Genomic DNA, 27,459 nt, shown 5'->3' with positions numbered 1-27,459 from the left:
CCGAGGTCAAGGAAGCCAGAAAATACTCAATACCGATAAAACAAGCCAAGTCAGGGAAACCAGAGATCAGAATAACCAGGGAAACGCCAAGGATCAGGATACCAGGAAATCAGAAACACGAAACTAGCACTTTCAGGAAACCAGGAAACTGAAACCACGACATGGCAAAGTACTAGGGTGAATTAGGGGTTTAAATACCCCTCTCTAAGCTATGATTGGTCAGAGGGCGACCTCTGACCCCAGAACGTGCGTGTGCATTGACGTCGTGACGTCACGCACACGTTAGTATAATTCTCGGGGGCGGGGCTATCCATAGACGCGACCACGTGGTCGGCGCCATATTGGATTCGGGCGTGATGCCCGGAAGAACTACACGCGCGGTTCCCGGCTCGCCGACGAGCAGGTAAGCTCGTGTAGTCGGAGCGGTCGTGCCAGTCGGGCACGACCGTGAGGCTCGGCGGGCCGGTGACCGCAACAATAGGTCTAAAATAAAAGTCACGGAAGAGTGACTGAGAAGACCAGTCGGCTGCTTTAAAAATTTCCTCTAAGCGGCAATCAATTGAGGAGGCCTTAGAAACTCAAAACGAGTGAGGGGAAAATAGTGAAGTATCAATACCAGCCAGAGACATAATTCATTTGACCCAGCGATCCAGGATAGGAGTAGACACCAGCAGATGCGGTTTCTGGAAGGAAACAAAGAGTTTGTGTTTTGATGAGTTCCGTAGTGTAAAGTGTGAAGTTCATATGTTTGCAGGCATGCAACCGGGCATAAAAGCGGTCTGTCAGGAAAGAATGGATACAAAACTTTCTTCAAGGAAGTTTTAGTTCTTCGAGATATATCGAAGAGGACACCTTCCGGAGTATATGAGCGAGCAGTAATATCAAGAGCTCTGACGTCAGAAACCCTTTTGCAGGATATTAAATAGAGATAGAGAAGTTGTTTCAGAGATAGCGAGGCATTAGTCGGCCAGGATTCGAAGAAGTTGAGGATGATAGAAACGTCACATAAAACCGAATAACGCGGAAAGGGGGCGAGCAAATCTTATTCCATGGAGGAGCCTACACACCATAGAGTGGCGACCTACCTCGGTTCCATCCAAACCTTGGTGTCCAGCAGATATAGAAGAACGGTATAGGTTCACTGTGCAATAGCCCTTACAATCATCGAAGAGTGAGGTAAGGAATTGGAGGATCTAAGTCAGAGGAGCCGATACGGGATCCATGTTTCGTTCCATGCACCAACCATGCCATCTGCTCAAAGTGGACGTATAAGCCTGTCTTGTGCCAGGTGTCCATGCCCCCTTCAGAAGACTGATCGTTGATTCCGAAAAAGAGTCCCGGACTGGCGTCGTAGTTGCAGTAGGCAACGGGGAGTCAATGCGAAGGGAGGAAATGCATAGTTCCTTGCAGACGACCAATCTTGGGCGAACGCATCCGTTGCTTTTGCCGTTGGGTCTGGTCTCCAACTGAAGAACCTGGGAAGCTAAGTGTTCAAGCGGGAAGCGAAAAGGTCTATGTCCAGTGGCCCCTATAAATGGTGTATATCCTGGAAGATGCTCAAAAGTGAAAAAATCCACAAGTGGTGGTGGTCCAAATTTTTGGTCCCGCCTTCACCTGTGGAAAGAACACCTAAGTGGACACTCCAGAAGTGTCCTGGGGCTTGACCCCTATGCGTAGAACTGAAAGAATACTCTAGCCTCAGGATGGAATATCCAGATGCTAAGAGTATACTCTGGAATGATATAAAGTGTAATACTTATAATGATATTAATAATAGAAAGTAAATAACTGTACAGCATAGATGCCCATAAAGAATAGTCAGAATCCCATAAGTGATAAAATTCTTGCCTAATGGCTCACCTCCAAGTGTCCTAGTTATCAAAATATATAACTCTATAATGCTACAGACTGCAGACTTTAATTATATTCCGTAGGGTCAAATGTCTGAAAGCTAAGAGGTCAAGTTATCATGTCCTTGAGAAAACGGACATGCGTATAAGGTAGTTCTGAGAATTTATATTATAGCTACCGATAGCTTTTCAGATTTATACTAGTTTTTTGTTTCTTGACCAGTCACCTAGTTATCAACGCATGTCCGTTTTCTCAAGGACATGATAACGTGACCTTTTAGCTTTCAGACATTTGATCCTACGGAATATAATTAAAGTCTGCAGTCTGTAGCATTATAGAGTTTAAAAAAAATACTGTTATCATTTGGAGGTTTGTTCAATAAAATTTGAACTGTACTCTTAATTAATAGTTGATAACATGAGAATTATGCTGACTGTTATTTACATCAATTATTTAGGTAAATGAGAAAAATATCATTTGCATAATAATTTGGAACAGGGTGTAGTAGAGTCAAAGTCCAGTACAGATGAGTTTTGAGGAGTTGAATAGACTGAGCCATAAGGAGGATGTAGTCCAAGTATATTATTAGCCGTATTCCTCGACTGCGCAACAGCGCGATCACAGGGTACATGAGTTTGGTGAAGCACCATGGGGCTAAAGACAGCCCTATTGGAGACATGTGAATCTCCATTTCTTTCCTTGCCAAATGAATTGCAGGAAATCTTGGTGTTGTAATGCTATAGGCACTGCAAGGTAGGCATCTTGTAGATCCAACTTTGCCATCCAATCTGATGGTTGGAGAAGATCTTGCAAACAATGTATCCCTTCCATCTTGAAATGGTGATAGGTTACATAACCTTATCATGTTTATCACTGGGCAGACACCTCCGCCTTTTTTGGCAACCAGGAAGAGGTTGCTCACATAACCCGGAGTGGACATTGGAATTTCTATGATGGCTTGTTTGCGCATTAGATGCAATATTTCCTTGGTGACAAGGTCTGCATCTTGTCGGAAAAAAACGTTTGCCTCATGAGGAGTATTGCACTGGCATAGATAGAAAATCTATGGTATACCCTTTCAGTGTTTAGTATCCACATATCTAAAGAAACGAGGGACCATACATGGAAAAAATGAATTAGTCTGCCCACCACTACCAATAGGGAAGAATGTAGCTTGAGAGGACTTACCATAAGGTTGTTGTCCTGAATGGGTGCCTCATGGTCCACAGGCAACCCATGGTCAATAACGTTGTGGAAAGAAGGCAGGTAGATTGTGGTGTTCCAGGAAACTGGCCTGCCCTGTATAGGAGCCTTGGTTCTGCCTAAACGAACTTCTGGTAAAACGGCCGGACAGACGGCTCCTGGCTCTTCCGGCCCCACCAAAAACCCTAGGATTAAATACCTTGCGCATACTTGATTGTTATCTAAGGCAGTGAATGTGTGTACGAAAGAACCTTCAGAGTTCTTTGACAAAATTATCTCAAAATAGGAGACCATCGGCTTGCGCGCCCGGCTCGTTCAGAGCCATATTGACCAATTTAGGTTACATTTTTAAAAGTATAGATTTGAGACGCTCTGTGGCCATCGCTGTATTGGCATTGCCAATTAGACAAATTACTCTTTGAATCCAACCACGTATGGTGGCACAATCTAATTCTTGGTCGTCTTCGACTACTTCGAAAATCTTGGTTGCAGGGCCCAAGATATCCAGGACCTTATCCTGGCTGTTCCGTAAAGAGAAATCTAGACCCTTATTGGGTTTCCAACCCGTCTTTCCCAGAAATTGTCTTATTTTTGGATCAACTGCAGGTGTTTTGCAAGCGTCCTCTGGGACCATAGGGTGTGGACATTCTGCCCTCAATTCTGGTCGCATTATCCAAAGGCTTGCGCACTTGTGACGCTATATATCTGGCTACATGGTCTGACCGTGGATGGCGCAGCTCATCGGTGTCGAACAGGGGTTCGCCATGGGGATCTTAAATCTTACCTGCTCTATGCTCCAAATCAGTTTTAGCAGATTTCACTATAATAGTGTCCTGGGAAGGATCAGATTCCTCGACTCCAAAGTCAGATTCAGGATCGGATGGATCCCCTGAATCGTCCATATAGGACTCCTCCATATAGCTGAGATCTGACGCGGGAAAAAAAACAATAACATGGCTGCCACGAACCGCAAAACACACAAACAATGTTCGTTGAAACAAATGCAAGTTTATGGGAGTGTTCGGGGCAAAAAACGAAATAGCCATACGTATAGGGCACTATGTGCGTTCGCGTCAACAAACTCCTGAACAATGCTTTTGCGGGAAAAAACTCCTAAATGCAATAACTGAATGAAATGGGCATATGCACGTTCAGATCCAGTGAGCGGCTGTTGGAATAGTAAAAGGCTCAGGAAAAAATGGCTCGAAAGCGCTGAAATCCCTGAAGACGTCCCTGAGCAATATTTATAAAACTGGGCTCAGGGAGGTCCAGAAAACACAAGCACAAATAAACTCACAAAGATGGAGCCTCATAGGCTCTATGTACATCACCCTTGAGTGCCTGTACAGGCTCTCTGTAAGCTTCTTATGAAGAACTCGAGGTCCACGAATTAGAATATAAATACAAATTTATTAAACATAATCATAAAAATATTATGTATAGGGACAAAGGCAGGTATTAAAATAGAATATTGCACAGTATTGCACCGCAAATATGGCCAAAAAGTAAAAGCAGTGAAAATACCACAGCATATAAACAATAAGAAATACCGCCAACACCGTTTTTTTTTTAAAAAACAACTGATACCAATAAAATACATTTAGAAGAATGAATTCTTACCATAAAATAAGAAAGCTTTAGTCATTGGATTTTCCTGGTATGTTCTATTGATGGTAAAAAAGCAAGTGCCTCTTTCACACTGCCCCAGTCTTCCACTCTCTCCGGTTAATGGGGACCACCAAAGCATGATGGGATATTTGTTCATTCCATGATCAAACACCTCGTGGGGATTAGGCTCCTCTGTATACTCTGTTATTGGCCGAGATTTCGTATGCTTTTGAATATCTTGTAATAGGGCCCTGGCTTTTTTCTGTTTTTCAAATCTACCGAGTTCAAGAAACACCTTGGATAAAAATAAACACAAAAAGAAAGAGTAAAAAATACACAACATTTTATTTAGATTAAGACATCAAAAAATTATTTTTAAAAAAAATAACACAATAACGAAATATTGCATTGTAGGTAAACCACAAGAGGATTCTATAGTTCATTTTTTTTTTTTTTTCAATTCTTTATTTTTATTCGTGCATATAGGTAACAGGAGGATGTACACTGCCACAACAGCTGGTGTATCCAGGTTAATATTCACATATAAACACATGGCAATAATAAAACAGTGCACTTTTTTTTTTTCGAGGTATATAGATAGACAGATTTCTTTCAGGAGCTTCATTTTAACATCAAAATAACAATAACATAAACAGAAATAACAAAAGAGGGAACAGTAGCTTGGCTCATAATATGGCAGGGGTATGAACGAGGCTGGTCTCCTCTAGCTAACCAAAATGCAGTGTAGAGACTGTGTGTTTACGAGCATTAGTGAGACAGGCCAGACCAGGTAAGTTGCAAAGAATTATGGTGAACTGTATCTCTGGGAGGTACAGCTAGCAACATAGGTATATCTATTACCCTTTGTGGTATCACAGGCTTATATGAGCAGGTGGTGTAGATGGTAAAAGCCACGGGATTGCATTATATATATGTAGAAGCATCATAAGCACTAAATGCTAAGGAGTGAGATTCACACTAAAACCTGCTTGGTCACCATGACAGTAAAGTAGCAGTCAAGAGTTTTAGGAAGGGTAAAGGGCTGAAGCTGACAGAGTGTGTTGGTATGCCCTAGTAAAGTAGTTAGATTAGCACATCTCGAATAGATCCTGACTAGTGAGGTATAGTTCACATTTTAATTAATTAATATAGTATTATTTATATAGCGCCATCAGATTCCGTAGCGCTGTACAATAGGTGGACTAACAGACATGTAATTGTAACCAGACAACTGGACGTACAAGAACAGAGAGGCGGAGGGCCCTGCTCAATGAGCTTACAATACATGTGATAAAGTACTAGTATACTAGTACACAAGCTTAACATTTATTTTTCACTGGTGTGGACATTCTCACACATGAATTAAAGAGTCACACTTCCAGATTTTCTGAGACCAATAAATGTCAAAATGAGATGCAAGGATGCACTGAGCTGCACTATTCAGCCAGCTTGAGTCTCAAAACTGAATAAATATTGTCACTGGATACTTTCAACAATATGTCCTTCATTGTCTAGGGCAGGGGTAGGCAACCGTTGCCACTTCAGATGTTGTTGACTACAACATCTCCCACAATATTCTTAAAGGTATAATGCTGGTAAAGCGTCATTGGGAGATGATAATAAATGAAAAAGCCTATTACTATTCAGAAGGTGGGAGCATAGCTGTCAGCAATCAAATAGAACTTCAGATTATAATTCAGTTGCAAAAAAACAGCAAGTAAAATCATCATTTGCAAATGTGCATCTTCAAGGATGAATTCGGTTCCGAATATTGGTAAAACCGATGCTTTGTGAATCTTCCAAATTCTATACCGTGTATAATATTCAGATGTGAAATCAATGCTTGGAGTGTCTCGTTAAACCGATGTCCGTCACATTCTTAACCTTACCTGCAGAGTAACCAGCAGAAAAAAGAATGCTACCAGGATGCAGTAAATCCAGAACTTTTTCCCCGAGATTGGAATCATTTTGTGTTTTCATTGTTAATTGATTGTTCACTGAAAACGTTCACGAAAGCATTTCTTAACTTGTAGTAAATCTGTAAACCTGAAATTGAATGACAAATAAAACAAACAAGTTTGACACTTTACAGTCCGTATATTTAATAATTATAAACGCTATAAGTAGTATGTCTCAACCTCTGCATATGGGTGTAATACTAGCTAGTTAGATTAATCCCCACAGAAGCTATAAAATAAAGCTATACACACTGAACAAAACTATAAACGCAACACTTTTGCTTTTGCCCCCATTTTTCATGAGCTGAACTCAAAAATCTAAGACTTTCTATGTACACAAAAGGCCTATTTTTCTCAAATATAGTTCACAAATCTGTCTAAATCTGTGTTAGTGAGCACTTTTCCTTTGCCGAGATAATCCATCCACCTCACAGGTGTGGCATAGCAAGATGCTGATTAGAAAGCATGATTATTGCACAGGTTTGCCTTAGGCTGGCCACAATAAAGGGCCACTTCTAGGTTTGTGAACAATATTTGAGAGAAATAGTATAAAGTCAGCTACTTCTAGAACTCTGCCTCTGAAGTGCCCAGAAGTTCCGAAGAGAATTCTTGTGAATAATTCTGTCAGAATCAAGGGAAAAAAGTTATTAGCTTTTTATAAAGCCTCAAATTAATGAATGTTCCGTGGAATTTTGGAGAAAAAAAAAAAAGTTAATAAGTTCATGTTGGCATCTGATTAAAACTAATTAGGACAATTTCTTTAAGAAGAATCAAGCCACATTTACTGAGAATTACTGAAAGTTATATGGCAATCTGCTTCCAAGAAAATAGCACTCAAAATGAGTGGTGAGCTTGACTGCCAATATTATGTTTAACCCCTTAACACCGCAGCCAAATGTACAAGTTGTGAACGAAACAAAACGTAAACAAAACCTGGCATTTGCGCTCTATGTCTGTCCAACCGTAAGTCACCTCTTTCATATTAAATGCACCCCCCCCTTATTATATATCATTTTATTCAGGGGAAACAGGGCTTTCATTTAATATCAAATATTTAGCTATGAAACATAATTTAATATGAAAAAAATGGGAGAAAATAAGATTTTTTTTTGATTTTTTTCGTTCTTCATGACATTTTAACTGTCAATGTCATAATACTGTTTGCTTTTACTGCAATAAAATACACATATTTGTATTCAGCAAAGTCTCACGTGTAAAACAGTACCCCCTATGTACAGGTTTTATGGTGTTTTGGGAAGTTACAGGGTCAAATATAGCGTGTTACATTTGAAATTGAAATTCGCCAGATTGGTTACGTTGCCTTTGAGACTGTATAGTAGCCCAGGAAATAAATTTACACCCATAATGGCATACCATTTGCAATAGTAGACGACCCAAGGTATTGCAAATAAGCGATGTCCAGTCTTTTTTAGTAGCCATTTGGTCACAAACACTGGCCAAAGTTAGCGTTTGTATTTGTTTGTGTGTGAAAAATGCAAAAAACGCCAATTTTGGCCAGTGTTTGTGACTAAGTGGCTACTAAAAAAGACTGGACATACCCCATTTGCAATACCTTTGGTTGTCTACTATTGCAAATGGTATGCCATCATAGGGGTAATTTTCATTCTTGGGCTACCATAGGGTCATAAAGGCAACGTAAGCAATCTGGCGAATTTTAATGTGAAAAAAATTAAACACAAGCCTTATATTTGACGCTGTAATTTTTGAAAACACCATAAAACCTGTACATGAGGGGTACTGTTGTACTCAGGAGACTTCGCTGAACACAAATATTTGTGTTTCAAAACAGTAAAAAGTATTGCAGCAATAATATCGTCCCTGTAAGTGCTGTTTGTGCGTGAAAAATGCAAAAAACGTCACTTTTACTGGCGATATCATGGTTGTAATACATTTTACTGTTTTGAAACACTAATATTTGTGTTCAGCGAAGTCTCCCGAGTAAAACAGTACCCCCCATGTACAGGTTTTATGGTGTCTTGGAAAGTTATAGGGTTAAATATAGTGCTAGCAAATTAAATTCCCTATACTTTCGGCATGGGTGGTCAGGCAGGTCCCGCTAATTGTAATTAATTAGGATACCTAATTATGTAAAATTATTACATAAATATATGTGTAGAATTAATATATGTATATATATACATATGTGTATATATACGTATATATATATATATTTTTTTTTAAATATTTTTATTTATATATAGGTATATATATAGTGATATATACGTATATATTTATGTATATAGATATATATATTATTTCGTTATAAGTGTATTTTGATATAAATATATATATATTAATATCAGAATACAGTTAGAACGAAATAAAACACATCTATATATTTTTTAATATTTTATTTTTAATTATTTTTTTTATTTAATTTTTTTACGTATTTACATATTATTTTTTTTTATATTATTTATAAATATATATATAACAATAATTATATATATATTTAATCAGTATCAGTCTACGTGTAATTTGATATTAATATATATATATAATTATATATATATTAATATTAAAATACACCTAGACGGTGTATGTGTATGTGTGTATATGTGTATATATATACTTAGATCATATATATATAATATATATATATGATCTAAGTATATCATTTATTTATTTTTACACTGTTTTAAAACATTTTTATTTGATTTTCAGCCAGCAGGGGGACTAACTGTCATTACAGTTGGTCCCCCTGCTGGCAATGCAGCAGCCAGCTATACCGGCCATGTGATTGTGAGGTCCTCGCAAGGACCTCACTCTCACATGGCCGGGAGGGCTCCTGGAGGGCGGACGTGCCGCGGGGGGCTCCCTGGGAGTCCCCCGAACCGCGATCGCCGGCGTGGGACCGCCAGCGACCGGGTAAGTTACTAAAAACCGGAGGGCGTACTATTACGTCCGGCGGCGTTTAGAGCCGCTTTTAAAAGGACATAATAGTACGCCCTCCGGTCTTAAGGGGTTAAATAAAGAAAAACATCTTGACACTGAACTACATAGGTGAATGCTGTAGGTACATAATGTCAATAATGAATGCTGATCTGTGTACACTAAAGGAGTGTGCAGTCAGTTGTACAAGGCTACTTGCTCAGCGTTACTCAGCTCCTAAAGTGGTCTTGGTGCAGTATCCCTGTCCTCCTATGTCCTGCAATGCAAAACAAAGCAGTTTTTTTAGAAACTGTATTAATTACATTGCAGAACTAAGACCGCCTCTAGTGAATGTCAATCAGACAGCCAATAGAGGCACTTCCTGGTGGTTAAGTGACTTTTGGTTACCTGACACTAGACGTCCTCACACTCTGCAGCATCAGTAAAACTAATGATTTACTATGGGGGGGTGAGGGCAGTTGGGAGCCCTAATGCGCTCTCAGCACTTGCACATTGGCAGCCCTGCATGTTGGATGACGTCAGAGGAGGCAGAGTGCCGATCCACCACCAAGGGAGATCGGTGCTTGGATCAGGTAAGTGTTAAAAGGTTGTTGTTTTTTAACCCTTTCAATGCCGAGGATGGAGACTCTAAGGGTGGGGGTGGGGGAGGGCTAGAGGGAACAATAGTGTAAGGAATACAGACTTGTATTCCTTACCCTACAAATTCCCTTCAATAACCACAAAGCAATTTTAACATTTTCAGTTTTTTTCCCCTATTGACTTGAGAACACAATGTTACTTTAGCTCTGGCAAAATTATGCTGCATCTTGCTTCAGGCACAGCAACTGAACATAGGGAAATTTAATCATTCAGGTGACCCAAGTGTGACATTGATATCTGATTTTGTTTTAAACCAGGAAATATTAAAAACTGGGGATGATGAATATAAAAATGAGAGTTACTCCCAATATTTTACTTATAAGAAAATAGGTTTCTTAACTTTCAAGTAAATGTACTGGGGCGGCCCGTCCTTTGGACCCAATGGGGCAGTGGCGTCAGGCATTTTTGCCGCCCCTGTCATAGTTTAACAGCAGTTTGGGAAAACATTTCCCTCCGCCAGGGCGGGCTGTCAGACCGCACAAAGTTGGAACATGATAGGGGTGTCTGGGAGGGGGAGGCTGATCTGGGGTGGCACCCACTGAAGTACTGGCGCTCTCTGATTAGGAACTTCAGTGGTTTACTGTACTGAATACATTGCGGCAGTGCTGTGGACGGGCACCGGATCATCAATGTCTGATTATCTGGTTACACTGCCTCCCCTGCGCACACACACAGACGCACACTGCATCCCCAGCACACACAGATAGACATTGCATCCCCAGCATTCGCAGATAGACACTGCATATCCAGCACACAGACACACATTACATCCCCAGCACACGCACAGACACATTGCATCTCCTGCACACACACAGACACACAACACATCCCCAGTTCACGTACAGACACACACGGCATCCCCAGCACATGCACAGACACACACTAAATATCCTACCCAAGACACTGTATTCACTACACATACTGTATAACACAGTGGGTGTGGTTGTGTTTTGGTCGGGTGGTTTTGGTAGGGGGGGCAGCATTTCATGCTTGGACACAGGCAGCACAATGTCTTGGGCCAGCCCTGGTACTGGGTCCAGGAATATGCCATTATTACCAGAATTATCAGGATACAAACATGTAACACAAAGTTTTAACAAGTAAGACAACTAGCTAAGCTACCTGACTGGCTAAATTGACCCCTATGGTGCTTACAATGCAAATAAAAACATGAGATACAAGAAAACAGTCACAGATCATTTAAGGCCCATATAGTGTGTGAGGCATTTCATTAGCAGTTTAGTTGATTGACACCCACATACAGCAAGTAGAAAGATACAATAAATATCAATACAATAGAATATTGCAATATTGCTACAATGTGACTGCACGTTCCATTCTATTTTTTAGGGACAGGCATGTAAACACATTTGTTGGGGAATTCTCTCTTGAAACCACATTCCTTCATCAGGATTCTTTTGGTAATTATTTTGATAACCCTTACTATGTGTCACCAAGTCCCCTATGGAATAGTATGTGGTTTTATCAAATGCTGATAAATAATTATCATTTCTACCAGCACAACTGCAAGTTAGTCCTATTACCAGAACTACTAAAAGCTAGTCCTATTACCAGCACTACTAAAAGCTAGTCCTATTACCAGCACTATTGCAAGCTGGTCCTATTAGCAGCATTACTGCGAGCTGGTCCTATTAGCAGCATTACTGCGAGCTGGTCCTATTAGCAGCATTACTGCGAGCTGGTCCTATTAGCAGCATTACTGCGAGCTGGTCCTATTAGCAGCATTACTGCGAGCTGGTCCTATTACGAGCCCTACTGCGAGCTGGTCCTATTACGAGCCCTACTGCGAGCTGGTCCTATTACGAGCCCTACTGCGAGCTGGTCCTATTACGAACCCTACTGCGAGCTGGTCCTATTACGAGCCCTACTGCGAGCTGGTCCTATTACGAGCCCTACTGCGAGCTGGTCCTATTACGAGCCCTACTGCGAGCTGGTCCTATTACGAGCCCTACTGCGAGCTGGTCCTATTACGAGCCCTACTGCGAGCTGGTCCTATTACGAGCCCTACTGCGAGCTGGTCCTATTACGAGCCCTACTGCGAGCTGGTCCTATTACGAGCCCTACTGCGAGCTGGTCCTATTACGAGCCCTACTGCGAGCTGGTCCTATTACGAGCCCTACTGCGAGTTGGTCCTATTACGAGCCCTACTGCGAGCTGGTCCTATTACGAGCCCTACTGCGAGTTGGTCCTATTACGAGCCCTACTGCGAGCTGGTCCTATTACGAGCCCTACTGTGAGCTGGTCCTATTACGAGCCCTACTGCGAGCTGGTCCTATTACGAGCCCTACTGCGAGCTGGTCCTATTAGCAGCACTACTACAAGCTGGTCCTATTAGCAGCACTACTACAAGCTGGTCCTATTAGCAGCACTACTACAAGCTGGTCCTATTACGAGCCCTACTGTGAGCTGGTCCTATTACGAGCCCTACTGCGAGCTGGTCCTATTACGAGCACTACTACAAGCTGGTCCTATTAGCAGCACTACTACAAGCTGGTCCTATTACCAGCACCACTGCAAGCTGGTCCTATTACCAGCACCACTGCAAGCTGGTCCTATTACCAGCACCACTGCAAGCTGGTCCTATTACCAGCACCACTGCAAGCTGGTCCTATTACCAGCACCACTGCGAGCTGGTCCTATTACCAGCACTACTGCAAGCTGGTCCTATTACCAGCACTACTGCGAGCTGGTCCTATTACCAGCACTACTGCGAGCTGGTCCTATTACCAGCACCACTGCGAGCTGGTCCTATTACCAGCACCACTGCAAGCTGGTCCTATTACCAGCACTACTGCGAGCTGGTCCTATTACCAGCACTACTTCAAGCTGGTCCTATTACCAGCACCACTGCAAGCTGGTCCTATTACCAGCACCACTGCAAGCTGGTCCTATTACCAGCACCACTGCAAGCTGGTCCTATTACCAGCACCACTGCAAGCTGGTCCTATTACCAGCACCACTGCAAGCTGGTCCTATTACCAGCACCACTGCAAGCTGGTCCTATTACCAGCACCACAGCAAGCTGGTCCTATTACCAGCACCACTGCAAGCTGGTCCTATTACCAGCACCACTGGAAGCTGGTCCTATTACCAGCACTACTGCGAGCTGGTCCTATTACCAGCACCACTGCAAGCTGGTCCTATTACCAGCACCACTGCAAGCTGGTCCTATTACCAGCACTACTTCAAGCTGGTCATTTAACCCAATATCTTCCCCCTGATGGTTATGCAGCTCAGTTACAGCTGGTAACCAGCCAGAGCCCTGGGCATGAAGAGGCTATATGGACCCAGTGTTTGCAGCAGTCACTGAATGAGGAGCGGCCATCACTCACCCTGTCCTGGGTATCAGTAAATCCAGCCTCATGTTTACTTTCTCTGTATGCAGGCAAACAGTGTCCCAGCCGCCGGTAACACGCGGGGGAGCCATCCCTCTGGACCGGCTGGCTGCTTATTGATGAAATCACAGCTGGGAGAGAATCCAGTCCGGGTTTTACCCCATTCCGGAATCACTGCCCGGAATGAAGGCGTCTCGTACAACAGGTCGCAGGGAGCGATGGAACTGGATCGAAGGGCTGAGCGCAGATTTAGAACTCATTGATTGTTAGTGTTTGGAATCCGATCCCATCGTTCTAAATTCCGGGATTTGTATCTTTCTTAAGCTAAGTACCCTGCTAAAAAAAGTTATTAGAAAAAGGGAGTCCCAGCAGAAATGTGATAGGAAGTTTAGAAAGGTTGTTAAATATCCCAAAAAATGATTCCGTAAATACATAATTTCTCAAAATATAAACAAAAGCAAAAGTTTTTTGTTTTTACAAAAAGTCTACACTCCCTCACAAATAACAGTATTGGGCAATGGGTTTATTAAAGGGACACTATAGTCACCCTAGACCACTTCAGCTCAATGAAGTGGTCTGGGTGCCAGGTTTTAACCCTTCAGATGCAAACATAGCAGTTTCAGAGAAACAAATGTTTACATTTGGGGTTAAGCCAGCCTCTAGTGGCTGTCTTCCGACCATCTGCGACGCTGGAGGCATATTATGCCTCCATCGCGCAGAGCGTCCATAGGAAAGCATTGAAAAATGTTTTCCTATTGAGCGCGCATGCGCATTCGGCTCCGCTGACGTCGGCGGGGGAGGAGAGGTCGCGCGGAGGGAGCCCGGCGCTGGAATAAAGTAAGCTGCTGAAGGGGTTTTAACCACGGGAGGGGCACCCTCAGGGCACTATAGTGTCAGGAAAACTGCTTTGATCCTTTAAGCACCAGCATTCAAGCAGAGTTGTATATTACAATATACTGTAAAAGTAAGAAGAAATACACATTGGAGGACTAAAGGGAGACTGTAAACACCATAACTACTACAGCTCAGCAAATGCTGAATCTATTCATCCCTCCGAAGTGTCCCAATTTGTACCAAAACCCCACTGTCCCTCTCTTCCAGGAGCTCCATATTGTTGGTGTGTCTGAGTGTATAACAAACAGATCTCCACAGCAATAATACTCCCTGTAAATACTAAACTTGGACGCTGGAGAAATTTTAGTTTCCTTCAAAAAAAAAAACATTTTGAACCGAATTTCGGCAATTGACTCATTCGTTTTCAGACCAAATTCAGACATCAATTATCGTTTCAGAGATCCCATTTGTACATTCGTGCGAATAGAATTGCACCGAATGAATGGAACATAAAGTTAGTCAAACAGGGACTTCCTAAAGACCGATTGGCCTCAACTGAATGGCCTCTGGCTGCGCATGCGCATTTGGCTCCACTTGGGAGCTGACGTCGATGGAGGAGGATAGGTCACCACTGCCGAGGGAGCCCAGTGCTGGATTAAAGGGAAACTCCAGTGCCAGGAAAACGATCTGTTTTCCTGGCACTGGAGGTACCCTCTCCCTCCCACCCACCAATCCCCAGTTACTGAAGGGGTGAAAACCCCTTCAGTGACTTACTTGAGGCAGCGGCGATGTCCCTCGCCGCTGTCTCCTCCTCCGTGACGCTCCTCCCTGTGCTTCCGTCGGCCGGTGGGCGAGACTGATCCCGCCCACCGGCCGAGGAGACCTAATGCGCATGCGCGGCAATGCCGCGCATGCGGATTGGCGCTCCCCATAGGAAAGCCATGAAAACGAATTTCAATGCTTTCCTATGGGGATTTGAGCGACGCTGGAGGTCCTCACACAGCGTGAGGACGTCCAGCGACGCTCTAGCACAGGTTTTATGTGCTATGAAGCAGGAAGTTCCCTCTAGTGGCTGTCTAGTAGACAGCCACTAGAGGTGGAGTTAACCCTGCAAGGTAATTATTGCAGTTTATAAAAAACTGCAATAATTATACTTGCAGGGTTAAGAGTAGTGGGAGTTGGCACCCAGACCACTCCAATGAGCAGAAGTGGTCTGGGTGCCTGGAGTGTCCCTTTAAGATAAGCAAATAAATGCTTAATTAACCATATATGCGCCACAGAACGAGGCCGTAGTCACCGGGCTCTATAGCGTTAGGAATACATATTTGTATTCATAACGCTATAGTGTTCCTTTAAGCAGATTTATTGGACACCGCTCCAAAGAGAAAAAAGGGTGTCTGCACTCAATCATAAAAAAAAACAAAAAAAACAGGGTGCTTCTGTGTACAATAAATCTGCTTGATTGATCACAGTGAGTGCCTAAGATCTTTGCTTTTATAGTGTCCCTTTAAACTTGCACGGGCACTATTAGGAAAGTCCTGAACGCTCACTATAAGCATTCACATGTAGAAAATTACAAACAAATTCTATTCTCTTAGGCCCAATCCTCATGCTACACTGATTGACAGGTGGGAAGTGGCAACACTATCAATTAAGAACTCAAAACCAATCAGGGAACTTAGCCAATTAAAAAGGCCTATACATATTGCCAGACAAATTATCAAGGGAGAGACAGCAAGCCTTCAGTGCAAAATCTATCCAGCCATTCTATAGGCCAGCCAGCCAGCTAGCTAGCTAGCTAGCTAGCTAGCTAGCTAGCTAGCTAGCTAGCTAGCTAGCTAGCTAGGCTGTTTTAGAGGCCAGCCATCCCACAAGTCAGTCAGACAGACAATGTTCTCCTCCTCCAGTGATATTATGGATATGGACCCAACCTGCAGCCGGCAAGTGGGAAAAGCAAATCAAAGCATAATCAGCCCAGGATTTTGAAGTCTGCAGTTTCTGGGAGGAAAACCTATGCCCAGAGGAGAATGCAGCACTGGTTACACAATTCTGCCTGTATTCTAAATATATTTTGGGGGGTGGACAGCCAAGAGGACTACTCAGTCCAGAAAGAACCATCTGTGGAGCAAGATTGTGGAAGAAGTTAATCCTGTTGGTGGGAACGATCACACAGTGGACGTGGTGAAGAAATGGTAAGTGCACTTATTTCTTGTAAAAAAAATGTTTTCTTTCTTCCATGTGCTTTCCCTACCCCCTCCTCCATGTCCACCTAAGCTGTAAAAAACTATTTATTTTTTTAATTTTTTCATGTGCTTTTGCTACCCGCCACCACTGACAGCTAGGCTTTAAAAAATACTTCTAATGCATAGCTGCATGTGGTGGTGGTGGGTTGAAAAAGCACATGGAGGGAAAACAGTTTTACAGCTTTTTACATGTGCTTTCCCACTACCATTACCATGTCCAGCTAGGCTTTAAAAGTGGTGGTGGGGGCGGATAGCAAAAGCACATAGAGGGGGAGGGGTGAAGACCTTTAAAGCCCACATACCCATGGTGGTTTGTGGCAGGTAGCAAAAGCAGATGTTAGGAAAAATGCATTTTTTTCTAACGTGCTTTCCCTACCATCAGCTCAAACATGTGCAGCTAGGTTTGAACAGTCTTTTTTAATAGTGGAGGTGGACAGATTGTAAAAGCACATGGAGGAAAAAGACTTTTAAAGGCTACCTACCCATGGTGATTGGCTGTAGAGTTGCCACCTGGCCGGTGTTTTACTGGAACAGCTGGTATTTGGGGCCACCGTGCCGGTCTTGCAATAATACCGGCAATACAAATGCCTGTATTTTTCTCAGTATAAACTAATAGATTGCAGCACTGGCCAGTAGGTAGATGTGTGTATGTGGAGAGAGACCTGGATAGGAAGTTATTGCATATCCCTGCCTCTCTACTTACTGATCTGTGGGAGAGCAGTTCTCCCCAGAGTCCAGCCGGCAGCTCAGGTAAGTGAGGGATAGGGGGGAGACAACTGGAAGGGCAGTCTGTAACCGGTAACACAGGGGTACATAGACATGGGGACACTGGGGGATCATGGGAGACACTGACATGGGGGCATGGGCGTAGGAACCGGGGGGGATGGGGGGGACGCATCCCCCCCAGCAAATCATGCGGGGGGGACAGGTAATGGGGAAATGCCCCCCTTTTGCTGCAGCCGCCCGAGCGCTCTGCAGAGAGCCTCAGGCGGCTGCAGCTTTGCCCGGGCTGGTGCGTCCATGAGGGTGCACCGCCCGGGCGCAGCCAGAGGAGAGGGGCTGACAGGAGGGAAGCGCTCAGCGCTCCCTCCTGTCACTCCCTCAATGTAGCGTGGCTGAGCCTTGTATAGTCCGCCGGTACAGGGAGCATCTGTCTCCTGTACCCGGCCGGACTAAAAGGAAGTGAACACTGAGTGTGCACTTCCTGTTAGTCCGCCGGGTACAGGAAACCTAAGCTCCCTGTACCAGCGGACAGTACAGAGCTCGGCCACGCTACAACACAGGTAAGGGAGGGGGGAAGAAAGAAACAGGGAGGGAGGGGAGGGGGGAAGAAAGAAACAGGGAGGGAGGGGAGGGGGGAAGAAAGAAACAGGGAGGGAGGGGAGGGGGGAAGAAAGAAACAGGGAGGGAGGGGAGGGGGGAAGAAAGAAACAGGGAGGGAGGGGAGGGGGGAAGAAAGAAACAGGGAGGGAGGGGAGGGGGGAAGAAAGAAACAGGGAGGGAGGGAGGGGAGGGGGGAAGAAAGAAACAGGGAGGGAGGGAGGGGAGGGGGGAAGAAAGAAACAGGGAGGGAGGGGAGGGGGGAAGAAAGAAACAGGGAGGGAGGGAGGGGAGGGGGGAAGAAAGAAACAGGGAGGGAGGGAGGGGAGGGGGGAAGAAAGAAACAGGGAGGGAGGGAGGGGAGGGGGGAAGAAAGAAACAGGGAGGGAGGGAGGGGAGGGGGGAAGAAAGAAACAGGGAGGGAGGGAGGGGAGGGGGGAAGAAAGAAACAGGGAGGGAGGGAGGGGAGGGGGGAAGAAAGAAACAGGGAGGGAGGGAGGGGAGGGGGAAGAAAGAAACAGGGAGGGAGGGAGGGGAGGGGGGAAGAAAGAAACAGGGAGGGAGGGAGGGGAGGGGGGAAGAAAGAAACAGGGAGGGAGGGAGGGGAGGGGGGAAGAAAGAAACAGGGAGGGAGGGAGGGGAGGGGGGAAGAAAGAAACAGGGAGGGAGGGAGGGGAGGGGGGAAGAAAGAAACAGGGAGGGAGGGAGGGGAGGGGGGAAGAAAGAAACAGGGAGGGAGGGAGGGGAGGGGGGAAGAAAGAAACAGGGAGGGAGGGAGGGGAGGGGGGAAGAAAGAAACAGGGAGGGAGGGAGGGGAGGGGGGAAGAAAGAAACAGGGAGGGAGGGAGGGGAGGGGGGAAGAAAGAAACAGGGAGGGAGGGAGGGGAGGGGGGAAGAAAGAAACAGGGAGGGAGGGAGGGGAGGGGGGAAGAAAGAAACAGGGAGGGAGGGAGGGGAGGGGGGAAGAAAGAAACAGGGAGGGAGGGAGGGGAGGGGGGAAGAAAGAAACAGGGAGGGAGGGAGGGGAGGGGGGAAGAAAGAAACAGGGAGGGAGGGAGGGGAGGGGGGAAGAAAGAAACAGGGAGGGAGGGAGGGGAGGGGGGAAGAAAGAAACAGGGAGGGAGGGAGGGGAGGGGGGAAGAAAGAAACAGGGAGGGAGGGAGGGGAGGGGGGAAGAAAGAAACAGGGAGGGAGGGAGGGGAGGGGGGAAGAAAGAAACAGGGAGGGAGGGAGGGGAGGGGGGAAGAAAGAAACAGGGAGGGAGGGAGGGGAGGGGGGAAGAAAGAAACAGGGAGGGAGAAAGAGAGTGACGAGGGATTGACATCCATCACACACACAGAAACACACAATGCATTCCTTACACACACTCAATGCACCCCTTACAGACGCACACACTGCATCCCGTACATACACAGAAACACACCTTGCAGCCCTTACACATACAAACACAGATTCACACAATGCATTCCTTACACACACTCAATGCACCCCGTACACACACTCAATGCACCCCTTACAGACGCACACACTGCATCCCGTACATACACAGAATCACACCTCGCAGCCCTTACACATACAAACACAGATTCACACAATGCATTCCTTACACACATATCAGGACATCCCCTACACACTCCACCCCCTGTGAACAAACTCATTGGTGGAACGTGAAGGTGGACCCTGGGACCCAGACCTTGAGCTGTGTAAAGGGCCCCCAAAAAATGGAGCTGATTCCCGTTCTCACAGAACATTGATTTTTGGGACCAGTTACAAACAGCCTCCAGAGAGCCTGTTCTACACCAGACCAGTGGAGCCAGACTGCAGCTAGAGCCCATCATCATCCTCATCTGGTTGTAAGTAGGCAATCTAGCATATTATTCGTGGCACTAATCTCTAATTTACCTCACATTAAAGAAACACTATAGTCCCCAGAAGCACTGCAGCTTAATGTAGTGGTTCTGGTGTCTATAGCCTGTCCCTGCAGGCCTTTTAATGTAAACACGGCGGCACTCCAGCACTGGCGTTAGTTAACATGGCAGAAAAATAATTGGAAAGGGTTAGGGGGCTACTAATAAGGATAGGGGGAGAGGGGTAGGTAGAAAAATAATTGGAAGGGTTTAGGGGGGCTACTAATATGGATGGGAGGAGGGGGGAGGTAGAAAAATTATTGGAAGCGGTTAGGGGAGTACTAATATGAATGGAAGAGGTAGGGTGGGTTCATGGAAGGGGTTAGGGGGTACTAATATGCATGGAAGTGGTTAGGGGGTACTAATATGCATGGAAGGGGTAGGGGGTTAATATGCGTGGAAGGGGTAGGTGGGGTTCTTTTGTGCATGGAAGGGGTAGGGGTGGTTCTAATATTCATGGGAAGGGTAGGGGTGGTTCTAATCAGGAGGATCCCGGCGCTGTATCCGGGTAAGTAAAACCCCTTCCTTGTAGTGACCCTTTAATGTTATTATTTAATCATTTATATAGCGACTGCAAATTCCGTAGCACTGTACAATGGGATAAACAACTCCTAGTTTACGGAATAAGAATATACCCGGCGAGTAAAAATGCTATCCCCCCCAGATTTTTTTGGGTTCCTACGCCCATGCATGGGGGTGCTATAAGACACAGACATGGGGACATTGGGGGGTCCTGAATTACATGGGGATGCTGGGGCACACGGACATAGGGACATATATCTCCCCTAGCATCCCCATGTATTTCAGGACCCCCCAATGTCCCCATGTCTGTGCCCCCCCCAGTCTGTGTCTTATAGCGCCCCCTCCCCAGTCTGTGTCTTATAGCGCCCCCCAGTGTCCCCATGTCTCCCCTGATAGTAAAAATAGAAGAGAATTTTTTTTTTTTATAAATATTTATTACCAGGGACACTGGGGGATCCTGGTTCCCCAGCAGGGCGTTGTCCCAGGGACACTGCCAGACCAGTTTAAACTAACTGCTTTGTCCCTTCTCAATCTCCCATCAGCCATTACTATAGTGCTCTATGCACCCTATTGTATGTAAATGAGGCTGTTGGGCTTAAAATATGTGTATTACAGTTAATTCTGCTGATGGAAAGTGTGTCTAGAGTGGAAAAGGCCCTCAGTGATCCTAGTCAAGCCTCGGCGACTGGGTCTGAAGTTCCCCAGGCTCTCTGACAGAATCTCACTGCGTGACAATACTTTACAGGCCTTAGCCACTGCTGATGACATTGCACATTGTTACCTAGTTTGTTGTATATAACAATTCCTAATTCGCTTCCATTTAGAGTATGTCTTCCTCTCTGGCGAGACAAAGGCACAGAGGGTTGAGGGAGGCACAAAGAAACACACAGAGGATCTAGGGTAGCAAACAAACTGGGGGTTTCAAAGACACACAGGTGCTGTGGGGCACATAAAGGTGCACAGACTGAGGGAGGCACATAAAGAAACACAGAGGGGCAAAAATGCACAAAGTCATACAGCGGCTGGGGAGACAAAAAGACGCACAGATGGTTGAGGAGGGGCACAAAGTGACATGCACAGGGGCACAGAGGGGCTGGGAGGGACATAAAGGTGCATAGAGGGCTTAGGGGGGCACAAACAGTTATTGCAATACATCTGTAACAGTAATAGCTTAGGAATGAGTAGTTTCACTCTAGTCATTAGTTATAGTAGTTTAAATATACTTGGGCATAATAAATTAATAGCAGGACTACATATCTCATAAAATTCAATAATGTTGTAGTTGGCGTTGCAAACACTTAATAGATGATAAGAATGTTCTTTCTTTGTTTTCCTATATAGGCTCTGATTGTATTCTTCCACCCTATTCATCACCCTGACAGCAGTGGCTCCTCGTTACATGGAGCAAGAAGACCTCCGTGACTTAAGATCTTCCTTCACAGATGGCTGTGCTGTATGAGACTCTCCAGCCCAACTGGAGAGGTCCATACAGCAGGATAGTGAGAGACAATTTGAACGTAGAGAATGTAATTACTGAGGTATGCTCCACGTCAAATATTTTGAGTGAGGATGTTTGGCAATTCACAGGATCAATGATCTTCTTGGAAAGCCATTTACAGCGCATTATGGAGAGGAGGAAGAGAGTGCATTTTAAGTGGATGACCTAATTCGGGAACAATGTGCGTGCAAGGTCTTCACAGAAGGGATGATGATATTGAATATCTGCAGGTAGAATGCACTCATTATTCCTCATTATCATATTTTTTTTTGTTTCTTCTGGTTTTCCTTATCCTTCCTACAAAAATAGATGACTTCATTCTACTCAGGATTACTAACTTTGGGCATTATCGTCCCAGGCCTGCTCCTGACAACCTGGTCTGCCTCTTGTTTGTTTTCTCCCACTTGCACTTATTATTTTATTAAACTTGTCTGTAATACCACTTCTGATTTTTTTTTTTTTTTTTTAGAAAATGTATTAAGATTTTTAGTGACCTAATGTCCTCCCCCCTGGCCCCCACCCCTGAGCGGTGGGTGGGGGCCCTAGAGTAAAATAAGGGGGGGGACCTAATGTCCTCCCCCCTGGCCCCCACCCCTGAGCGGTGGGTGGGGGCTCTAAATACTAATAAGGGGGGACCTAATTCCTCCCCCCCTGGCCCCCACCCCTGAGCGGCGGGTGGGGGCCCTAAAATAAATGTGTCACCCCCTTCCGCCCCAATATAAATTATCCCCCTACCTACCCCCCTCACCCTAAAAACTAATGAGGGGGGACCTTTAACTAAGTACCTGTAATAAAAAAAAAATAAAACTTACCATTCGATGTTTTCTTTCTTCTAAAATCTTCTTTTTTCAGCCCCCAAAAAGGGCAAATAAAAAAACCATAATAACCGACGCAATTAAAAAAAAACGAGCACAAAAAAAAAAAATCCATGTTCACCCATGGAGGGCTCCGCGCAGACTGAGCTCTACAGGGCGGGGGAAGGCTTATAAAGCCTTGCCCCACCCTGCAATTAGGCTCAGAGCACTCTGATTGGACAGGTAAGTCTCTACATTTACCTGTCACAGCACTCTGGTTGGTTTGAAATCCACCAATCAGAGTGCTCTGTGTCATTTTACACAGCGTGGGAAAGTTCTTTGGAATTTCCCCACGCTGTGTAATTTGACTCATAACTCTCTAATTGGTTACTTAATCCACCAATCAGAGAGTTATGAGTCAAATTACACAGCGTGGGAAAATTCCAAAGAACTTTCCCACGCTGTGTAAAATGACACAGCACTCTGATTGGTGGATTTCAAACCAACCAATCAGAGTGCTGTGACAGGTAAATGTAGAGACTTACCTGTCAGTCTCTTCATTTACCTGTCAGAGCACTCTGATTGGATGGCTTAAACCCACCAATCAGAGTGCTCTGAGCCTAATTGCAGGGCGGGGCAAGGCTTTATAAGCCTTGCCCCGCCCTGCAGAGCTCAGTCTGCGCGGAGCCCTCCATGGGTGAAGAAGGATTTTTTTTTTTTGCGCTCGTGTTTTTTTTTTTTTTTTTTTCATAATTGCGTCGGTTATTATGTTTTTTTTATTTGCCCTTTTTTGGGGCTGAAAAAAGAAGATTTTAGAAGAAAGAAAACATCGAATGGTAAGTTTTATTTTTTTTTATTACAGGTACTTAGTTAAAGGTCCCCCCTCAGTTTTTAGGGTGAGGGGGGTAGGTAGGGGGATAATTTCTATTGGGGCGGAAGGGGGTGACTAGGGGTTTGGGGACCCCTAGTCACCTGGGGGGGGGGGTAATTTTTTTTTTTACAGTGAGCCCCCCTCTTATTTCCATTTAGGGCCCCCACCCGCCGCTCAGGGGTGGGGACCAGGGGGGAGGACATTAGGTCCCCCCCGTATTAGTATTTAGGGCCCCCACCCGCCGCTCAGGGGTGGGGGCCAGGGCGGAGGACATTAGGTCCCCCCCTTAGTATTTAGGGCCCCCACCCACCGCTCGGGGTGGGGGCCAGTGGGGAGGACCTTAGGTTCCCCCCCCTTATTTTACTGTAGGGCCCCCACACGCTGCTCAGGGGTGGGGGCCAGGGGGAGGACACTAGGTCCCCCCCTTATTAGTATTTAGGGCCCCCACCCGCCGCTCAGGGGTGGGGGCCAGGGGGGAGGACATTAGGTCCCCCCCCTTAGTATTTAGGGCCCCCACCCGCCGCTCGGGGGGGGACCTTAGGTCCCCCCCTCCTTATTTTACTGTAGGGCCCCTACCCGCCGCTCAGGGGTGGGGGCCAGGGGGGAGGACATTAGGTTCCCCCTTAGTATTTAGGCCCCCCACCCGCTGCTCAGGGGTGGGGGCCGGGGGGGGCATTAGGTCCCCCCCCCCTTATTATTATTTAGGGCCCCCACCCACCGCTCAGGGGTTGGGGCCCGGGAGGAGGACAATAGGTCCCGTCCCCATTATTTTACATTAGGGCCCCCACCCACCGCTCTGGGGTGGGGGCCAGGGGCTCGGGAGGGGGGAACTTATTATTTATTTATTTTTTACAGTGAGCTCACTGTTTAATAGACATGCCCCTACTCGCGGTATAGCGAGTAGGGGCATAATTTACTAATACTAAGTAATCTTTACTTAGTATTAGTAAATTTGGCCGAAAGACCAATTTAGGTCTTTCAGCCTTTTAGTAGATAACTCCCTAATACTGTGTAAATTAGGGAGTTATCTACTTATTCATTCCTGTCATTACACTGACTGGCCAAGTAACTTACATGTTATATGAATGTGTGTTACTTGATTGTTGTAAGTGTTGCAAATGCTTACAGCTGAATCCTGGCTATGTTTGTATACTTTTTATTTAAAATTATTTACAATCTAACATTCTTCTTCTTTCACTGGGTAAGTATATTGTACTTAGGCAATACTGTGCTTCTGAACTTCGGCACTTTGACACTAAGGCACTTCAGCACTTTGGAAATTCGGCAACTTCGGCACTTCGGAATTTCGGCAATTCGGACATTCGGAAGTACCTGAATTGTCTGAAATTCGTCCAAATACATATTCGGACCGAAACGAATTGCACATGTCTACCCCAGATAGCTCAGATCTGAGTGCACGGTATTACTGAAAGGTGCTCATATCACACACATACAGTTCAATTTCCATGGAGCCAAAGTCTTTCCCATAATCTTTCATTATACGAATGGGCTCCATGGCATAGCTATCTGGGGTATCACTGCTTAAACAGGGCTTTCGTGTCTTTGCAGGGGAAAATCAAGCTTTTTAACATGGGGCCATAGTCCAGAGGCAACAGGAGGGCAACCAGGCTTCTCCAATGCAATGTGGCGATATTGGTCTCATCACACTTACTATTAGCACTAACCTGTATCAGGACAGAAACCACAATAGGGCAATGAGTAAGGGCCAGAACAGGCATTAAACAGGTTCATATGAGTTCTCATTGGTTCACGTCATCTCTGCGACCCCAAACAGCATGGGGTTGTCCAGATGATGCAGTCCCTTTTAAGGGATAATACAAATGTATTTATAGGGGCTGTAGTTTGGCCTGCGAACTAGCAGAGGGAGCTGTTCGTGGTACCAGAGGTGAGCATAATCCTATTTATGCGTTCGTGGCATGGACTGAGTACCTGAGTAAAGTGGTTGTGCGTTGCGTTCTGCCTGCTCAGCCTGAGGAGGGGAGGGGCACGGACGTCAGGCTCAGGTAAATTCGTGACATAAGCTCAGTCTCCAAAGCTTCTTAGCTCAGTACCTCAAACTCCCATAGGGTTTACATGTAAGAAATAATTGTTAGAGAGGGAAAATTGGAAAAATAGATTACACAAAAAAATAGCTTAATAGCTGTCCCATAATAAATAGAAGTAAACAATACTTACAGGGCAACAGAGAAATGTATCTTGATGTACTCTGACATTAATAGGTGGGCCCTCTTGAAGTAGGTTAAGACAATTGCAATGAGGTAGTTCTAAGTGCTAATTTGAAAAAGAGCATTAAAATATTCCGATTATGCTTGAACTCCGAATTACTGTAATTTAACAAAATGAGTTACTAGTGCATTCTTAGCAAATGTGCAACTATTTTTATGTTAACACATTAAATACTTTGAAATGTTGTATTCCATTTAGCATTACATGTTTTTTGTTTTTTTTTCTTCATTTGGGGTGTACTGAGAGTTTTGTTTATACAGAAAATATACAGTAAAACAGTGTGTTAGGGAGCTTTTTATCGTCATCACGTTTCTGCTGATCAATAAACAGAACGTGTCATCACTCAATCTTCTATCTCCTATTACTGACTCTCACTGAGGGCTTATTTAGCCTTTTAAGGGATGTTATACAGATATCGGGTTAATTTTGAAGAATCTTGAAGATATAAATCAGGCACTATGTATTGCAAATTTTGCTTTTACACACTGATTTTCAATTAAAGGAGTTACAATCTAAATCATATTGGCAGCAAGTTCCAACCCCCCCCAAAAAAAATTCCACAAACCAATGCCTCCTTAAGCGACAGCTGTCATAAAGTTTCCACTTCTCATTTTTTTTTTTACATTTCTTTTTAAGTGCATTACATTTAATAAAACTTATTTTCTCATATTTTTTTAAATTCTATATATTGATTTTTTTTTGGAGAACATTTCACTGTTTTTTTTTTTTATCTGACTGAGCAGCCACATTGTGTTTCATTTAATGTAACAAACGTATAAAAATGAGAAGGGAACGTTTGATTACAAGGTCATGGACGGGGCTCGCTATTTCATTTGTACGTATTTGTCAGAATATATATTGCATTGTCTATAACCCTCACTTGCACATAATTACTATTCTTTGTACTGTGACTTGGGACATCAGCAGTGGGAATCCCTTTGCGGACTGTCTGAAAAAAAAAAAAATGTCTATGCTCACTAGCTCTAAATGATGTTACAAAAAAATTAATTAAGTGGTTGGGTGATGATAAATTGATGTGCACTGTGCAGTGGAGATTAAATAAAAAATTCCTAGATTTTACTATTAACATGACGTAAAGTCATGATTTTATTAAAGACACGGAGGCGAGTATTATGCTTCTCTTTCTTTAATTCTCCCTCAGCAGCGAAGAGAGATATATGCAAAAGAGAGAAAAAAACAATATAACATTAGCATATTCACAGTGCTACCAATGGTATCCACCCCCTTAGTATATAAGGTGTAGCACTCCATGCTTCTTCCTCTTTCTGTAGCGATCCGAAGACCAGATCAATAACCAAACGATAAACTTGACCCGAACAGGAACAGCGGGCAATAGTCAAACGTCCATTCTTTAGGGGTGGACTGTAGAACCGTCCTTCGAAACTTCAACACCTTGATAGAATTATTCAGGCTAAAACGAGAGGAGAAAGTATGGTAATATTTGGTTGGTAACTGGTTGTTATTATTATTATTGCCATTTATATAGCGCCAACAGATTCCGTAGCGCTTTACAATATTTTGAGAGGGGGGATGTAACAATAAATAGGACAATTACAAGAAAACTTACAGGAACAATAGGTTGAAGGACCCTGCTCAAATGAGCTTACAGTCTATAGGAGGTGGGGTATTAGAAACATTAGGATAAGAAAATATCAAGTAAGAGTGAAGCAGAGC

At 44.5% G+C, this 27,459-nt stretch overlaps 1 protein-coding gene across 1 annotated transcript in view; it reads right to left on the bottom strand.

The window, feature by feature from the left end:
* The window catches only part of FUT10 (fucosyltransferase 10), a 67,255-nt gene extending 53,614 nt beyond the window's left edge, over nt 1–13,641 (bottom strand). The window contains exons 1-3 of the mRNA XM_063453280.1: nt 13,526–13,641; nt 6,552–6,708; nt 4,675–4,957 (exon numbers count right to left, since the gene is read on the bottom strand). Coding sequence (XP_063309350.1) covers nt 4,675–4,957; nt 6,552–6,629 — 361 coding nt within the window. The 5' untranslated portion in view covers nt 6,630–6,708; nt 13,526–13,641. The remainder of the gene's footprint in view (nt 1–4,674; nt 4,958–6,551; nt 6,709–13,525) is intronic.
* Nucleotides 13,642–27,459: the final 13,818 nt, after the last annotated feature.

This window comes from Pelobates fuscus, chromosome 5 (genome assembly GCF_036172605.1).
Source record: "Pelobates fuscus isolate aPelFus1 chromosome 5, aPelFus1.pri, whole genome shotgun sequence".
Lineage (NCBI taxonomy): Eukaryota > Metazoa > Chordata > Amphibia > Anura > Pelobatidae > Pelobates > Pelobates fuscus.
This window is presented reverse-complemented; position numbering and strand designations above follow the sequence as displayed.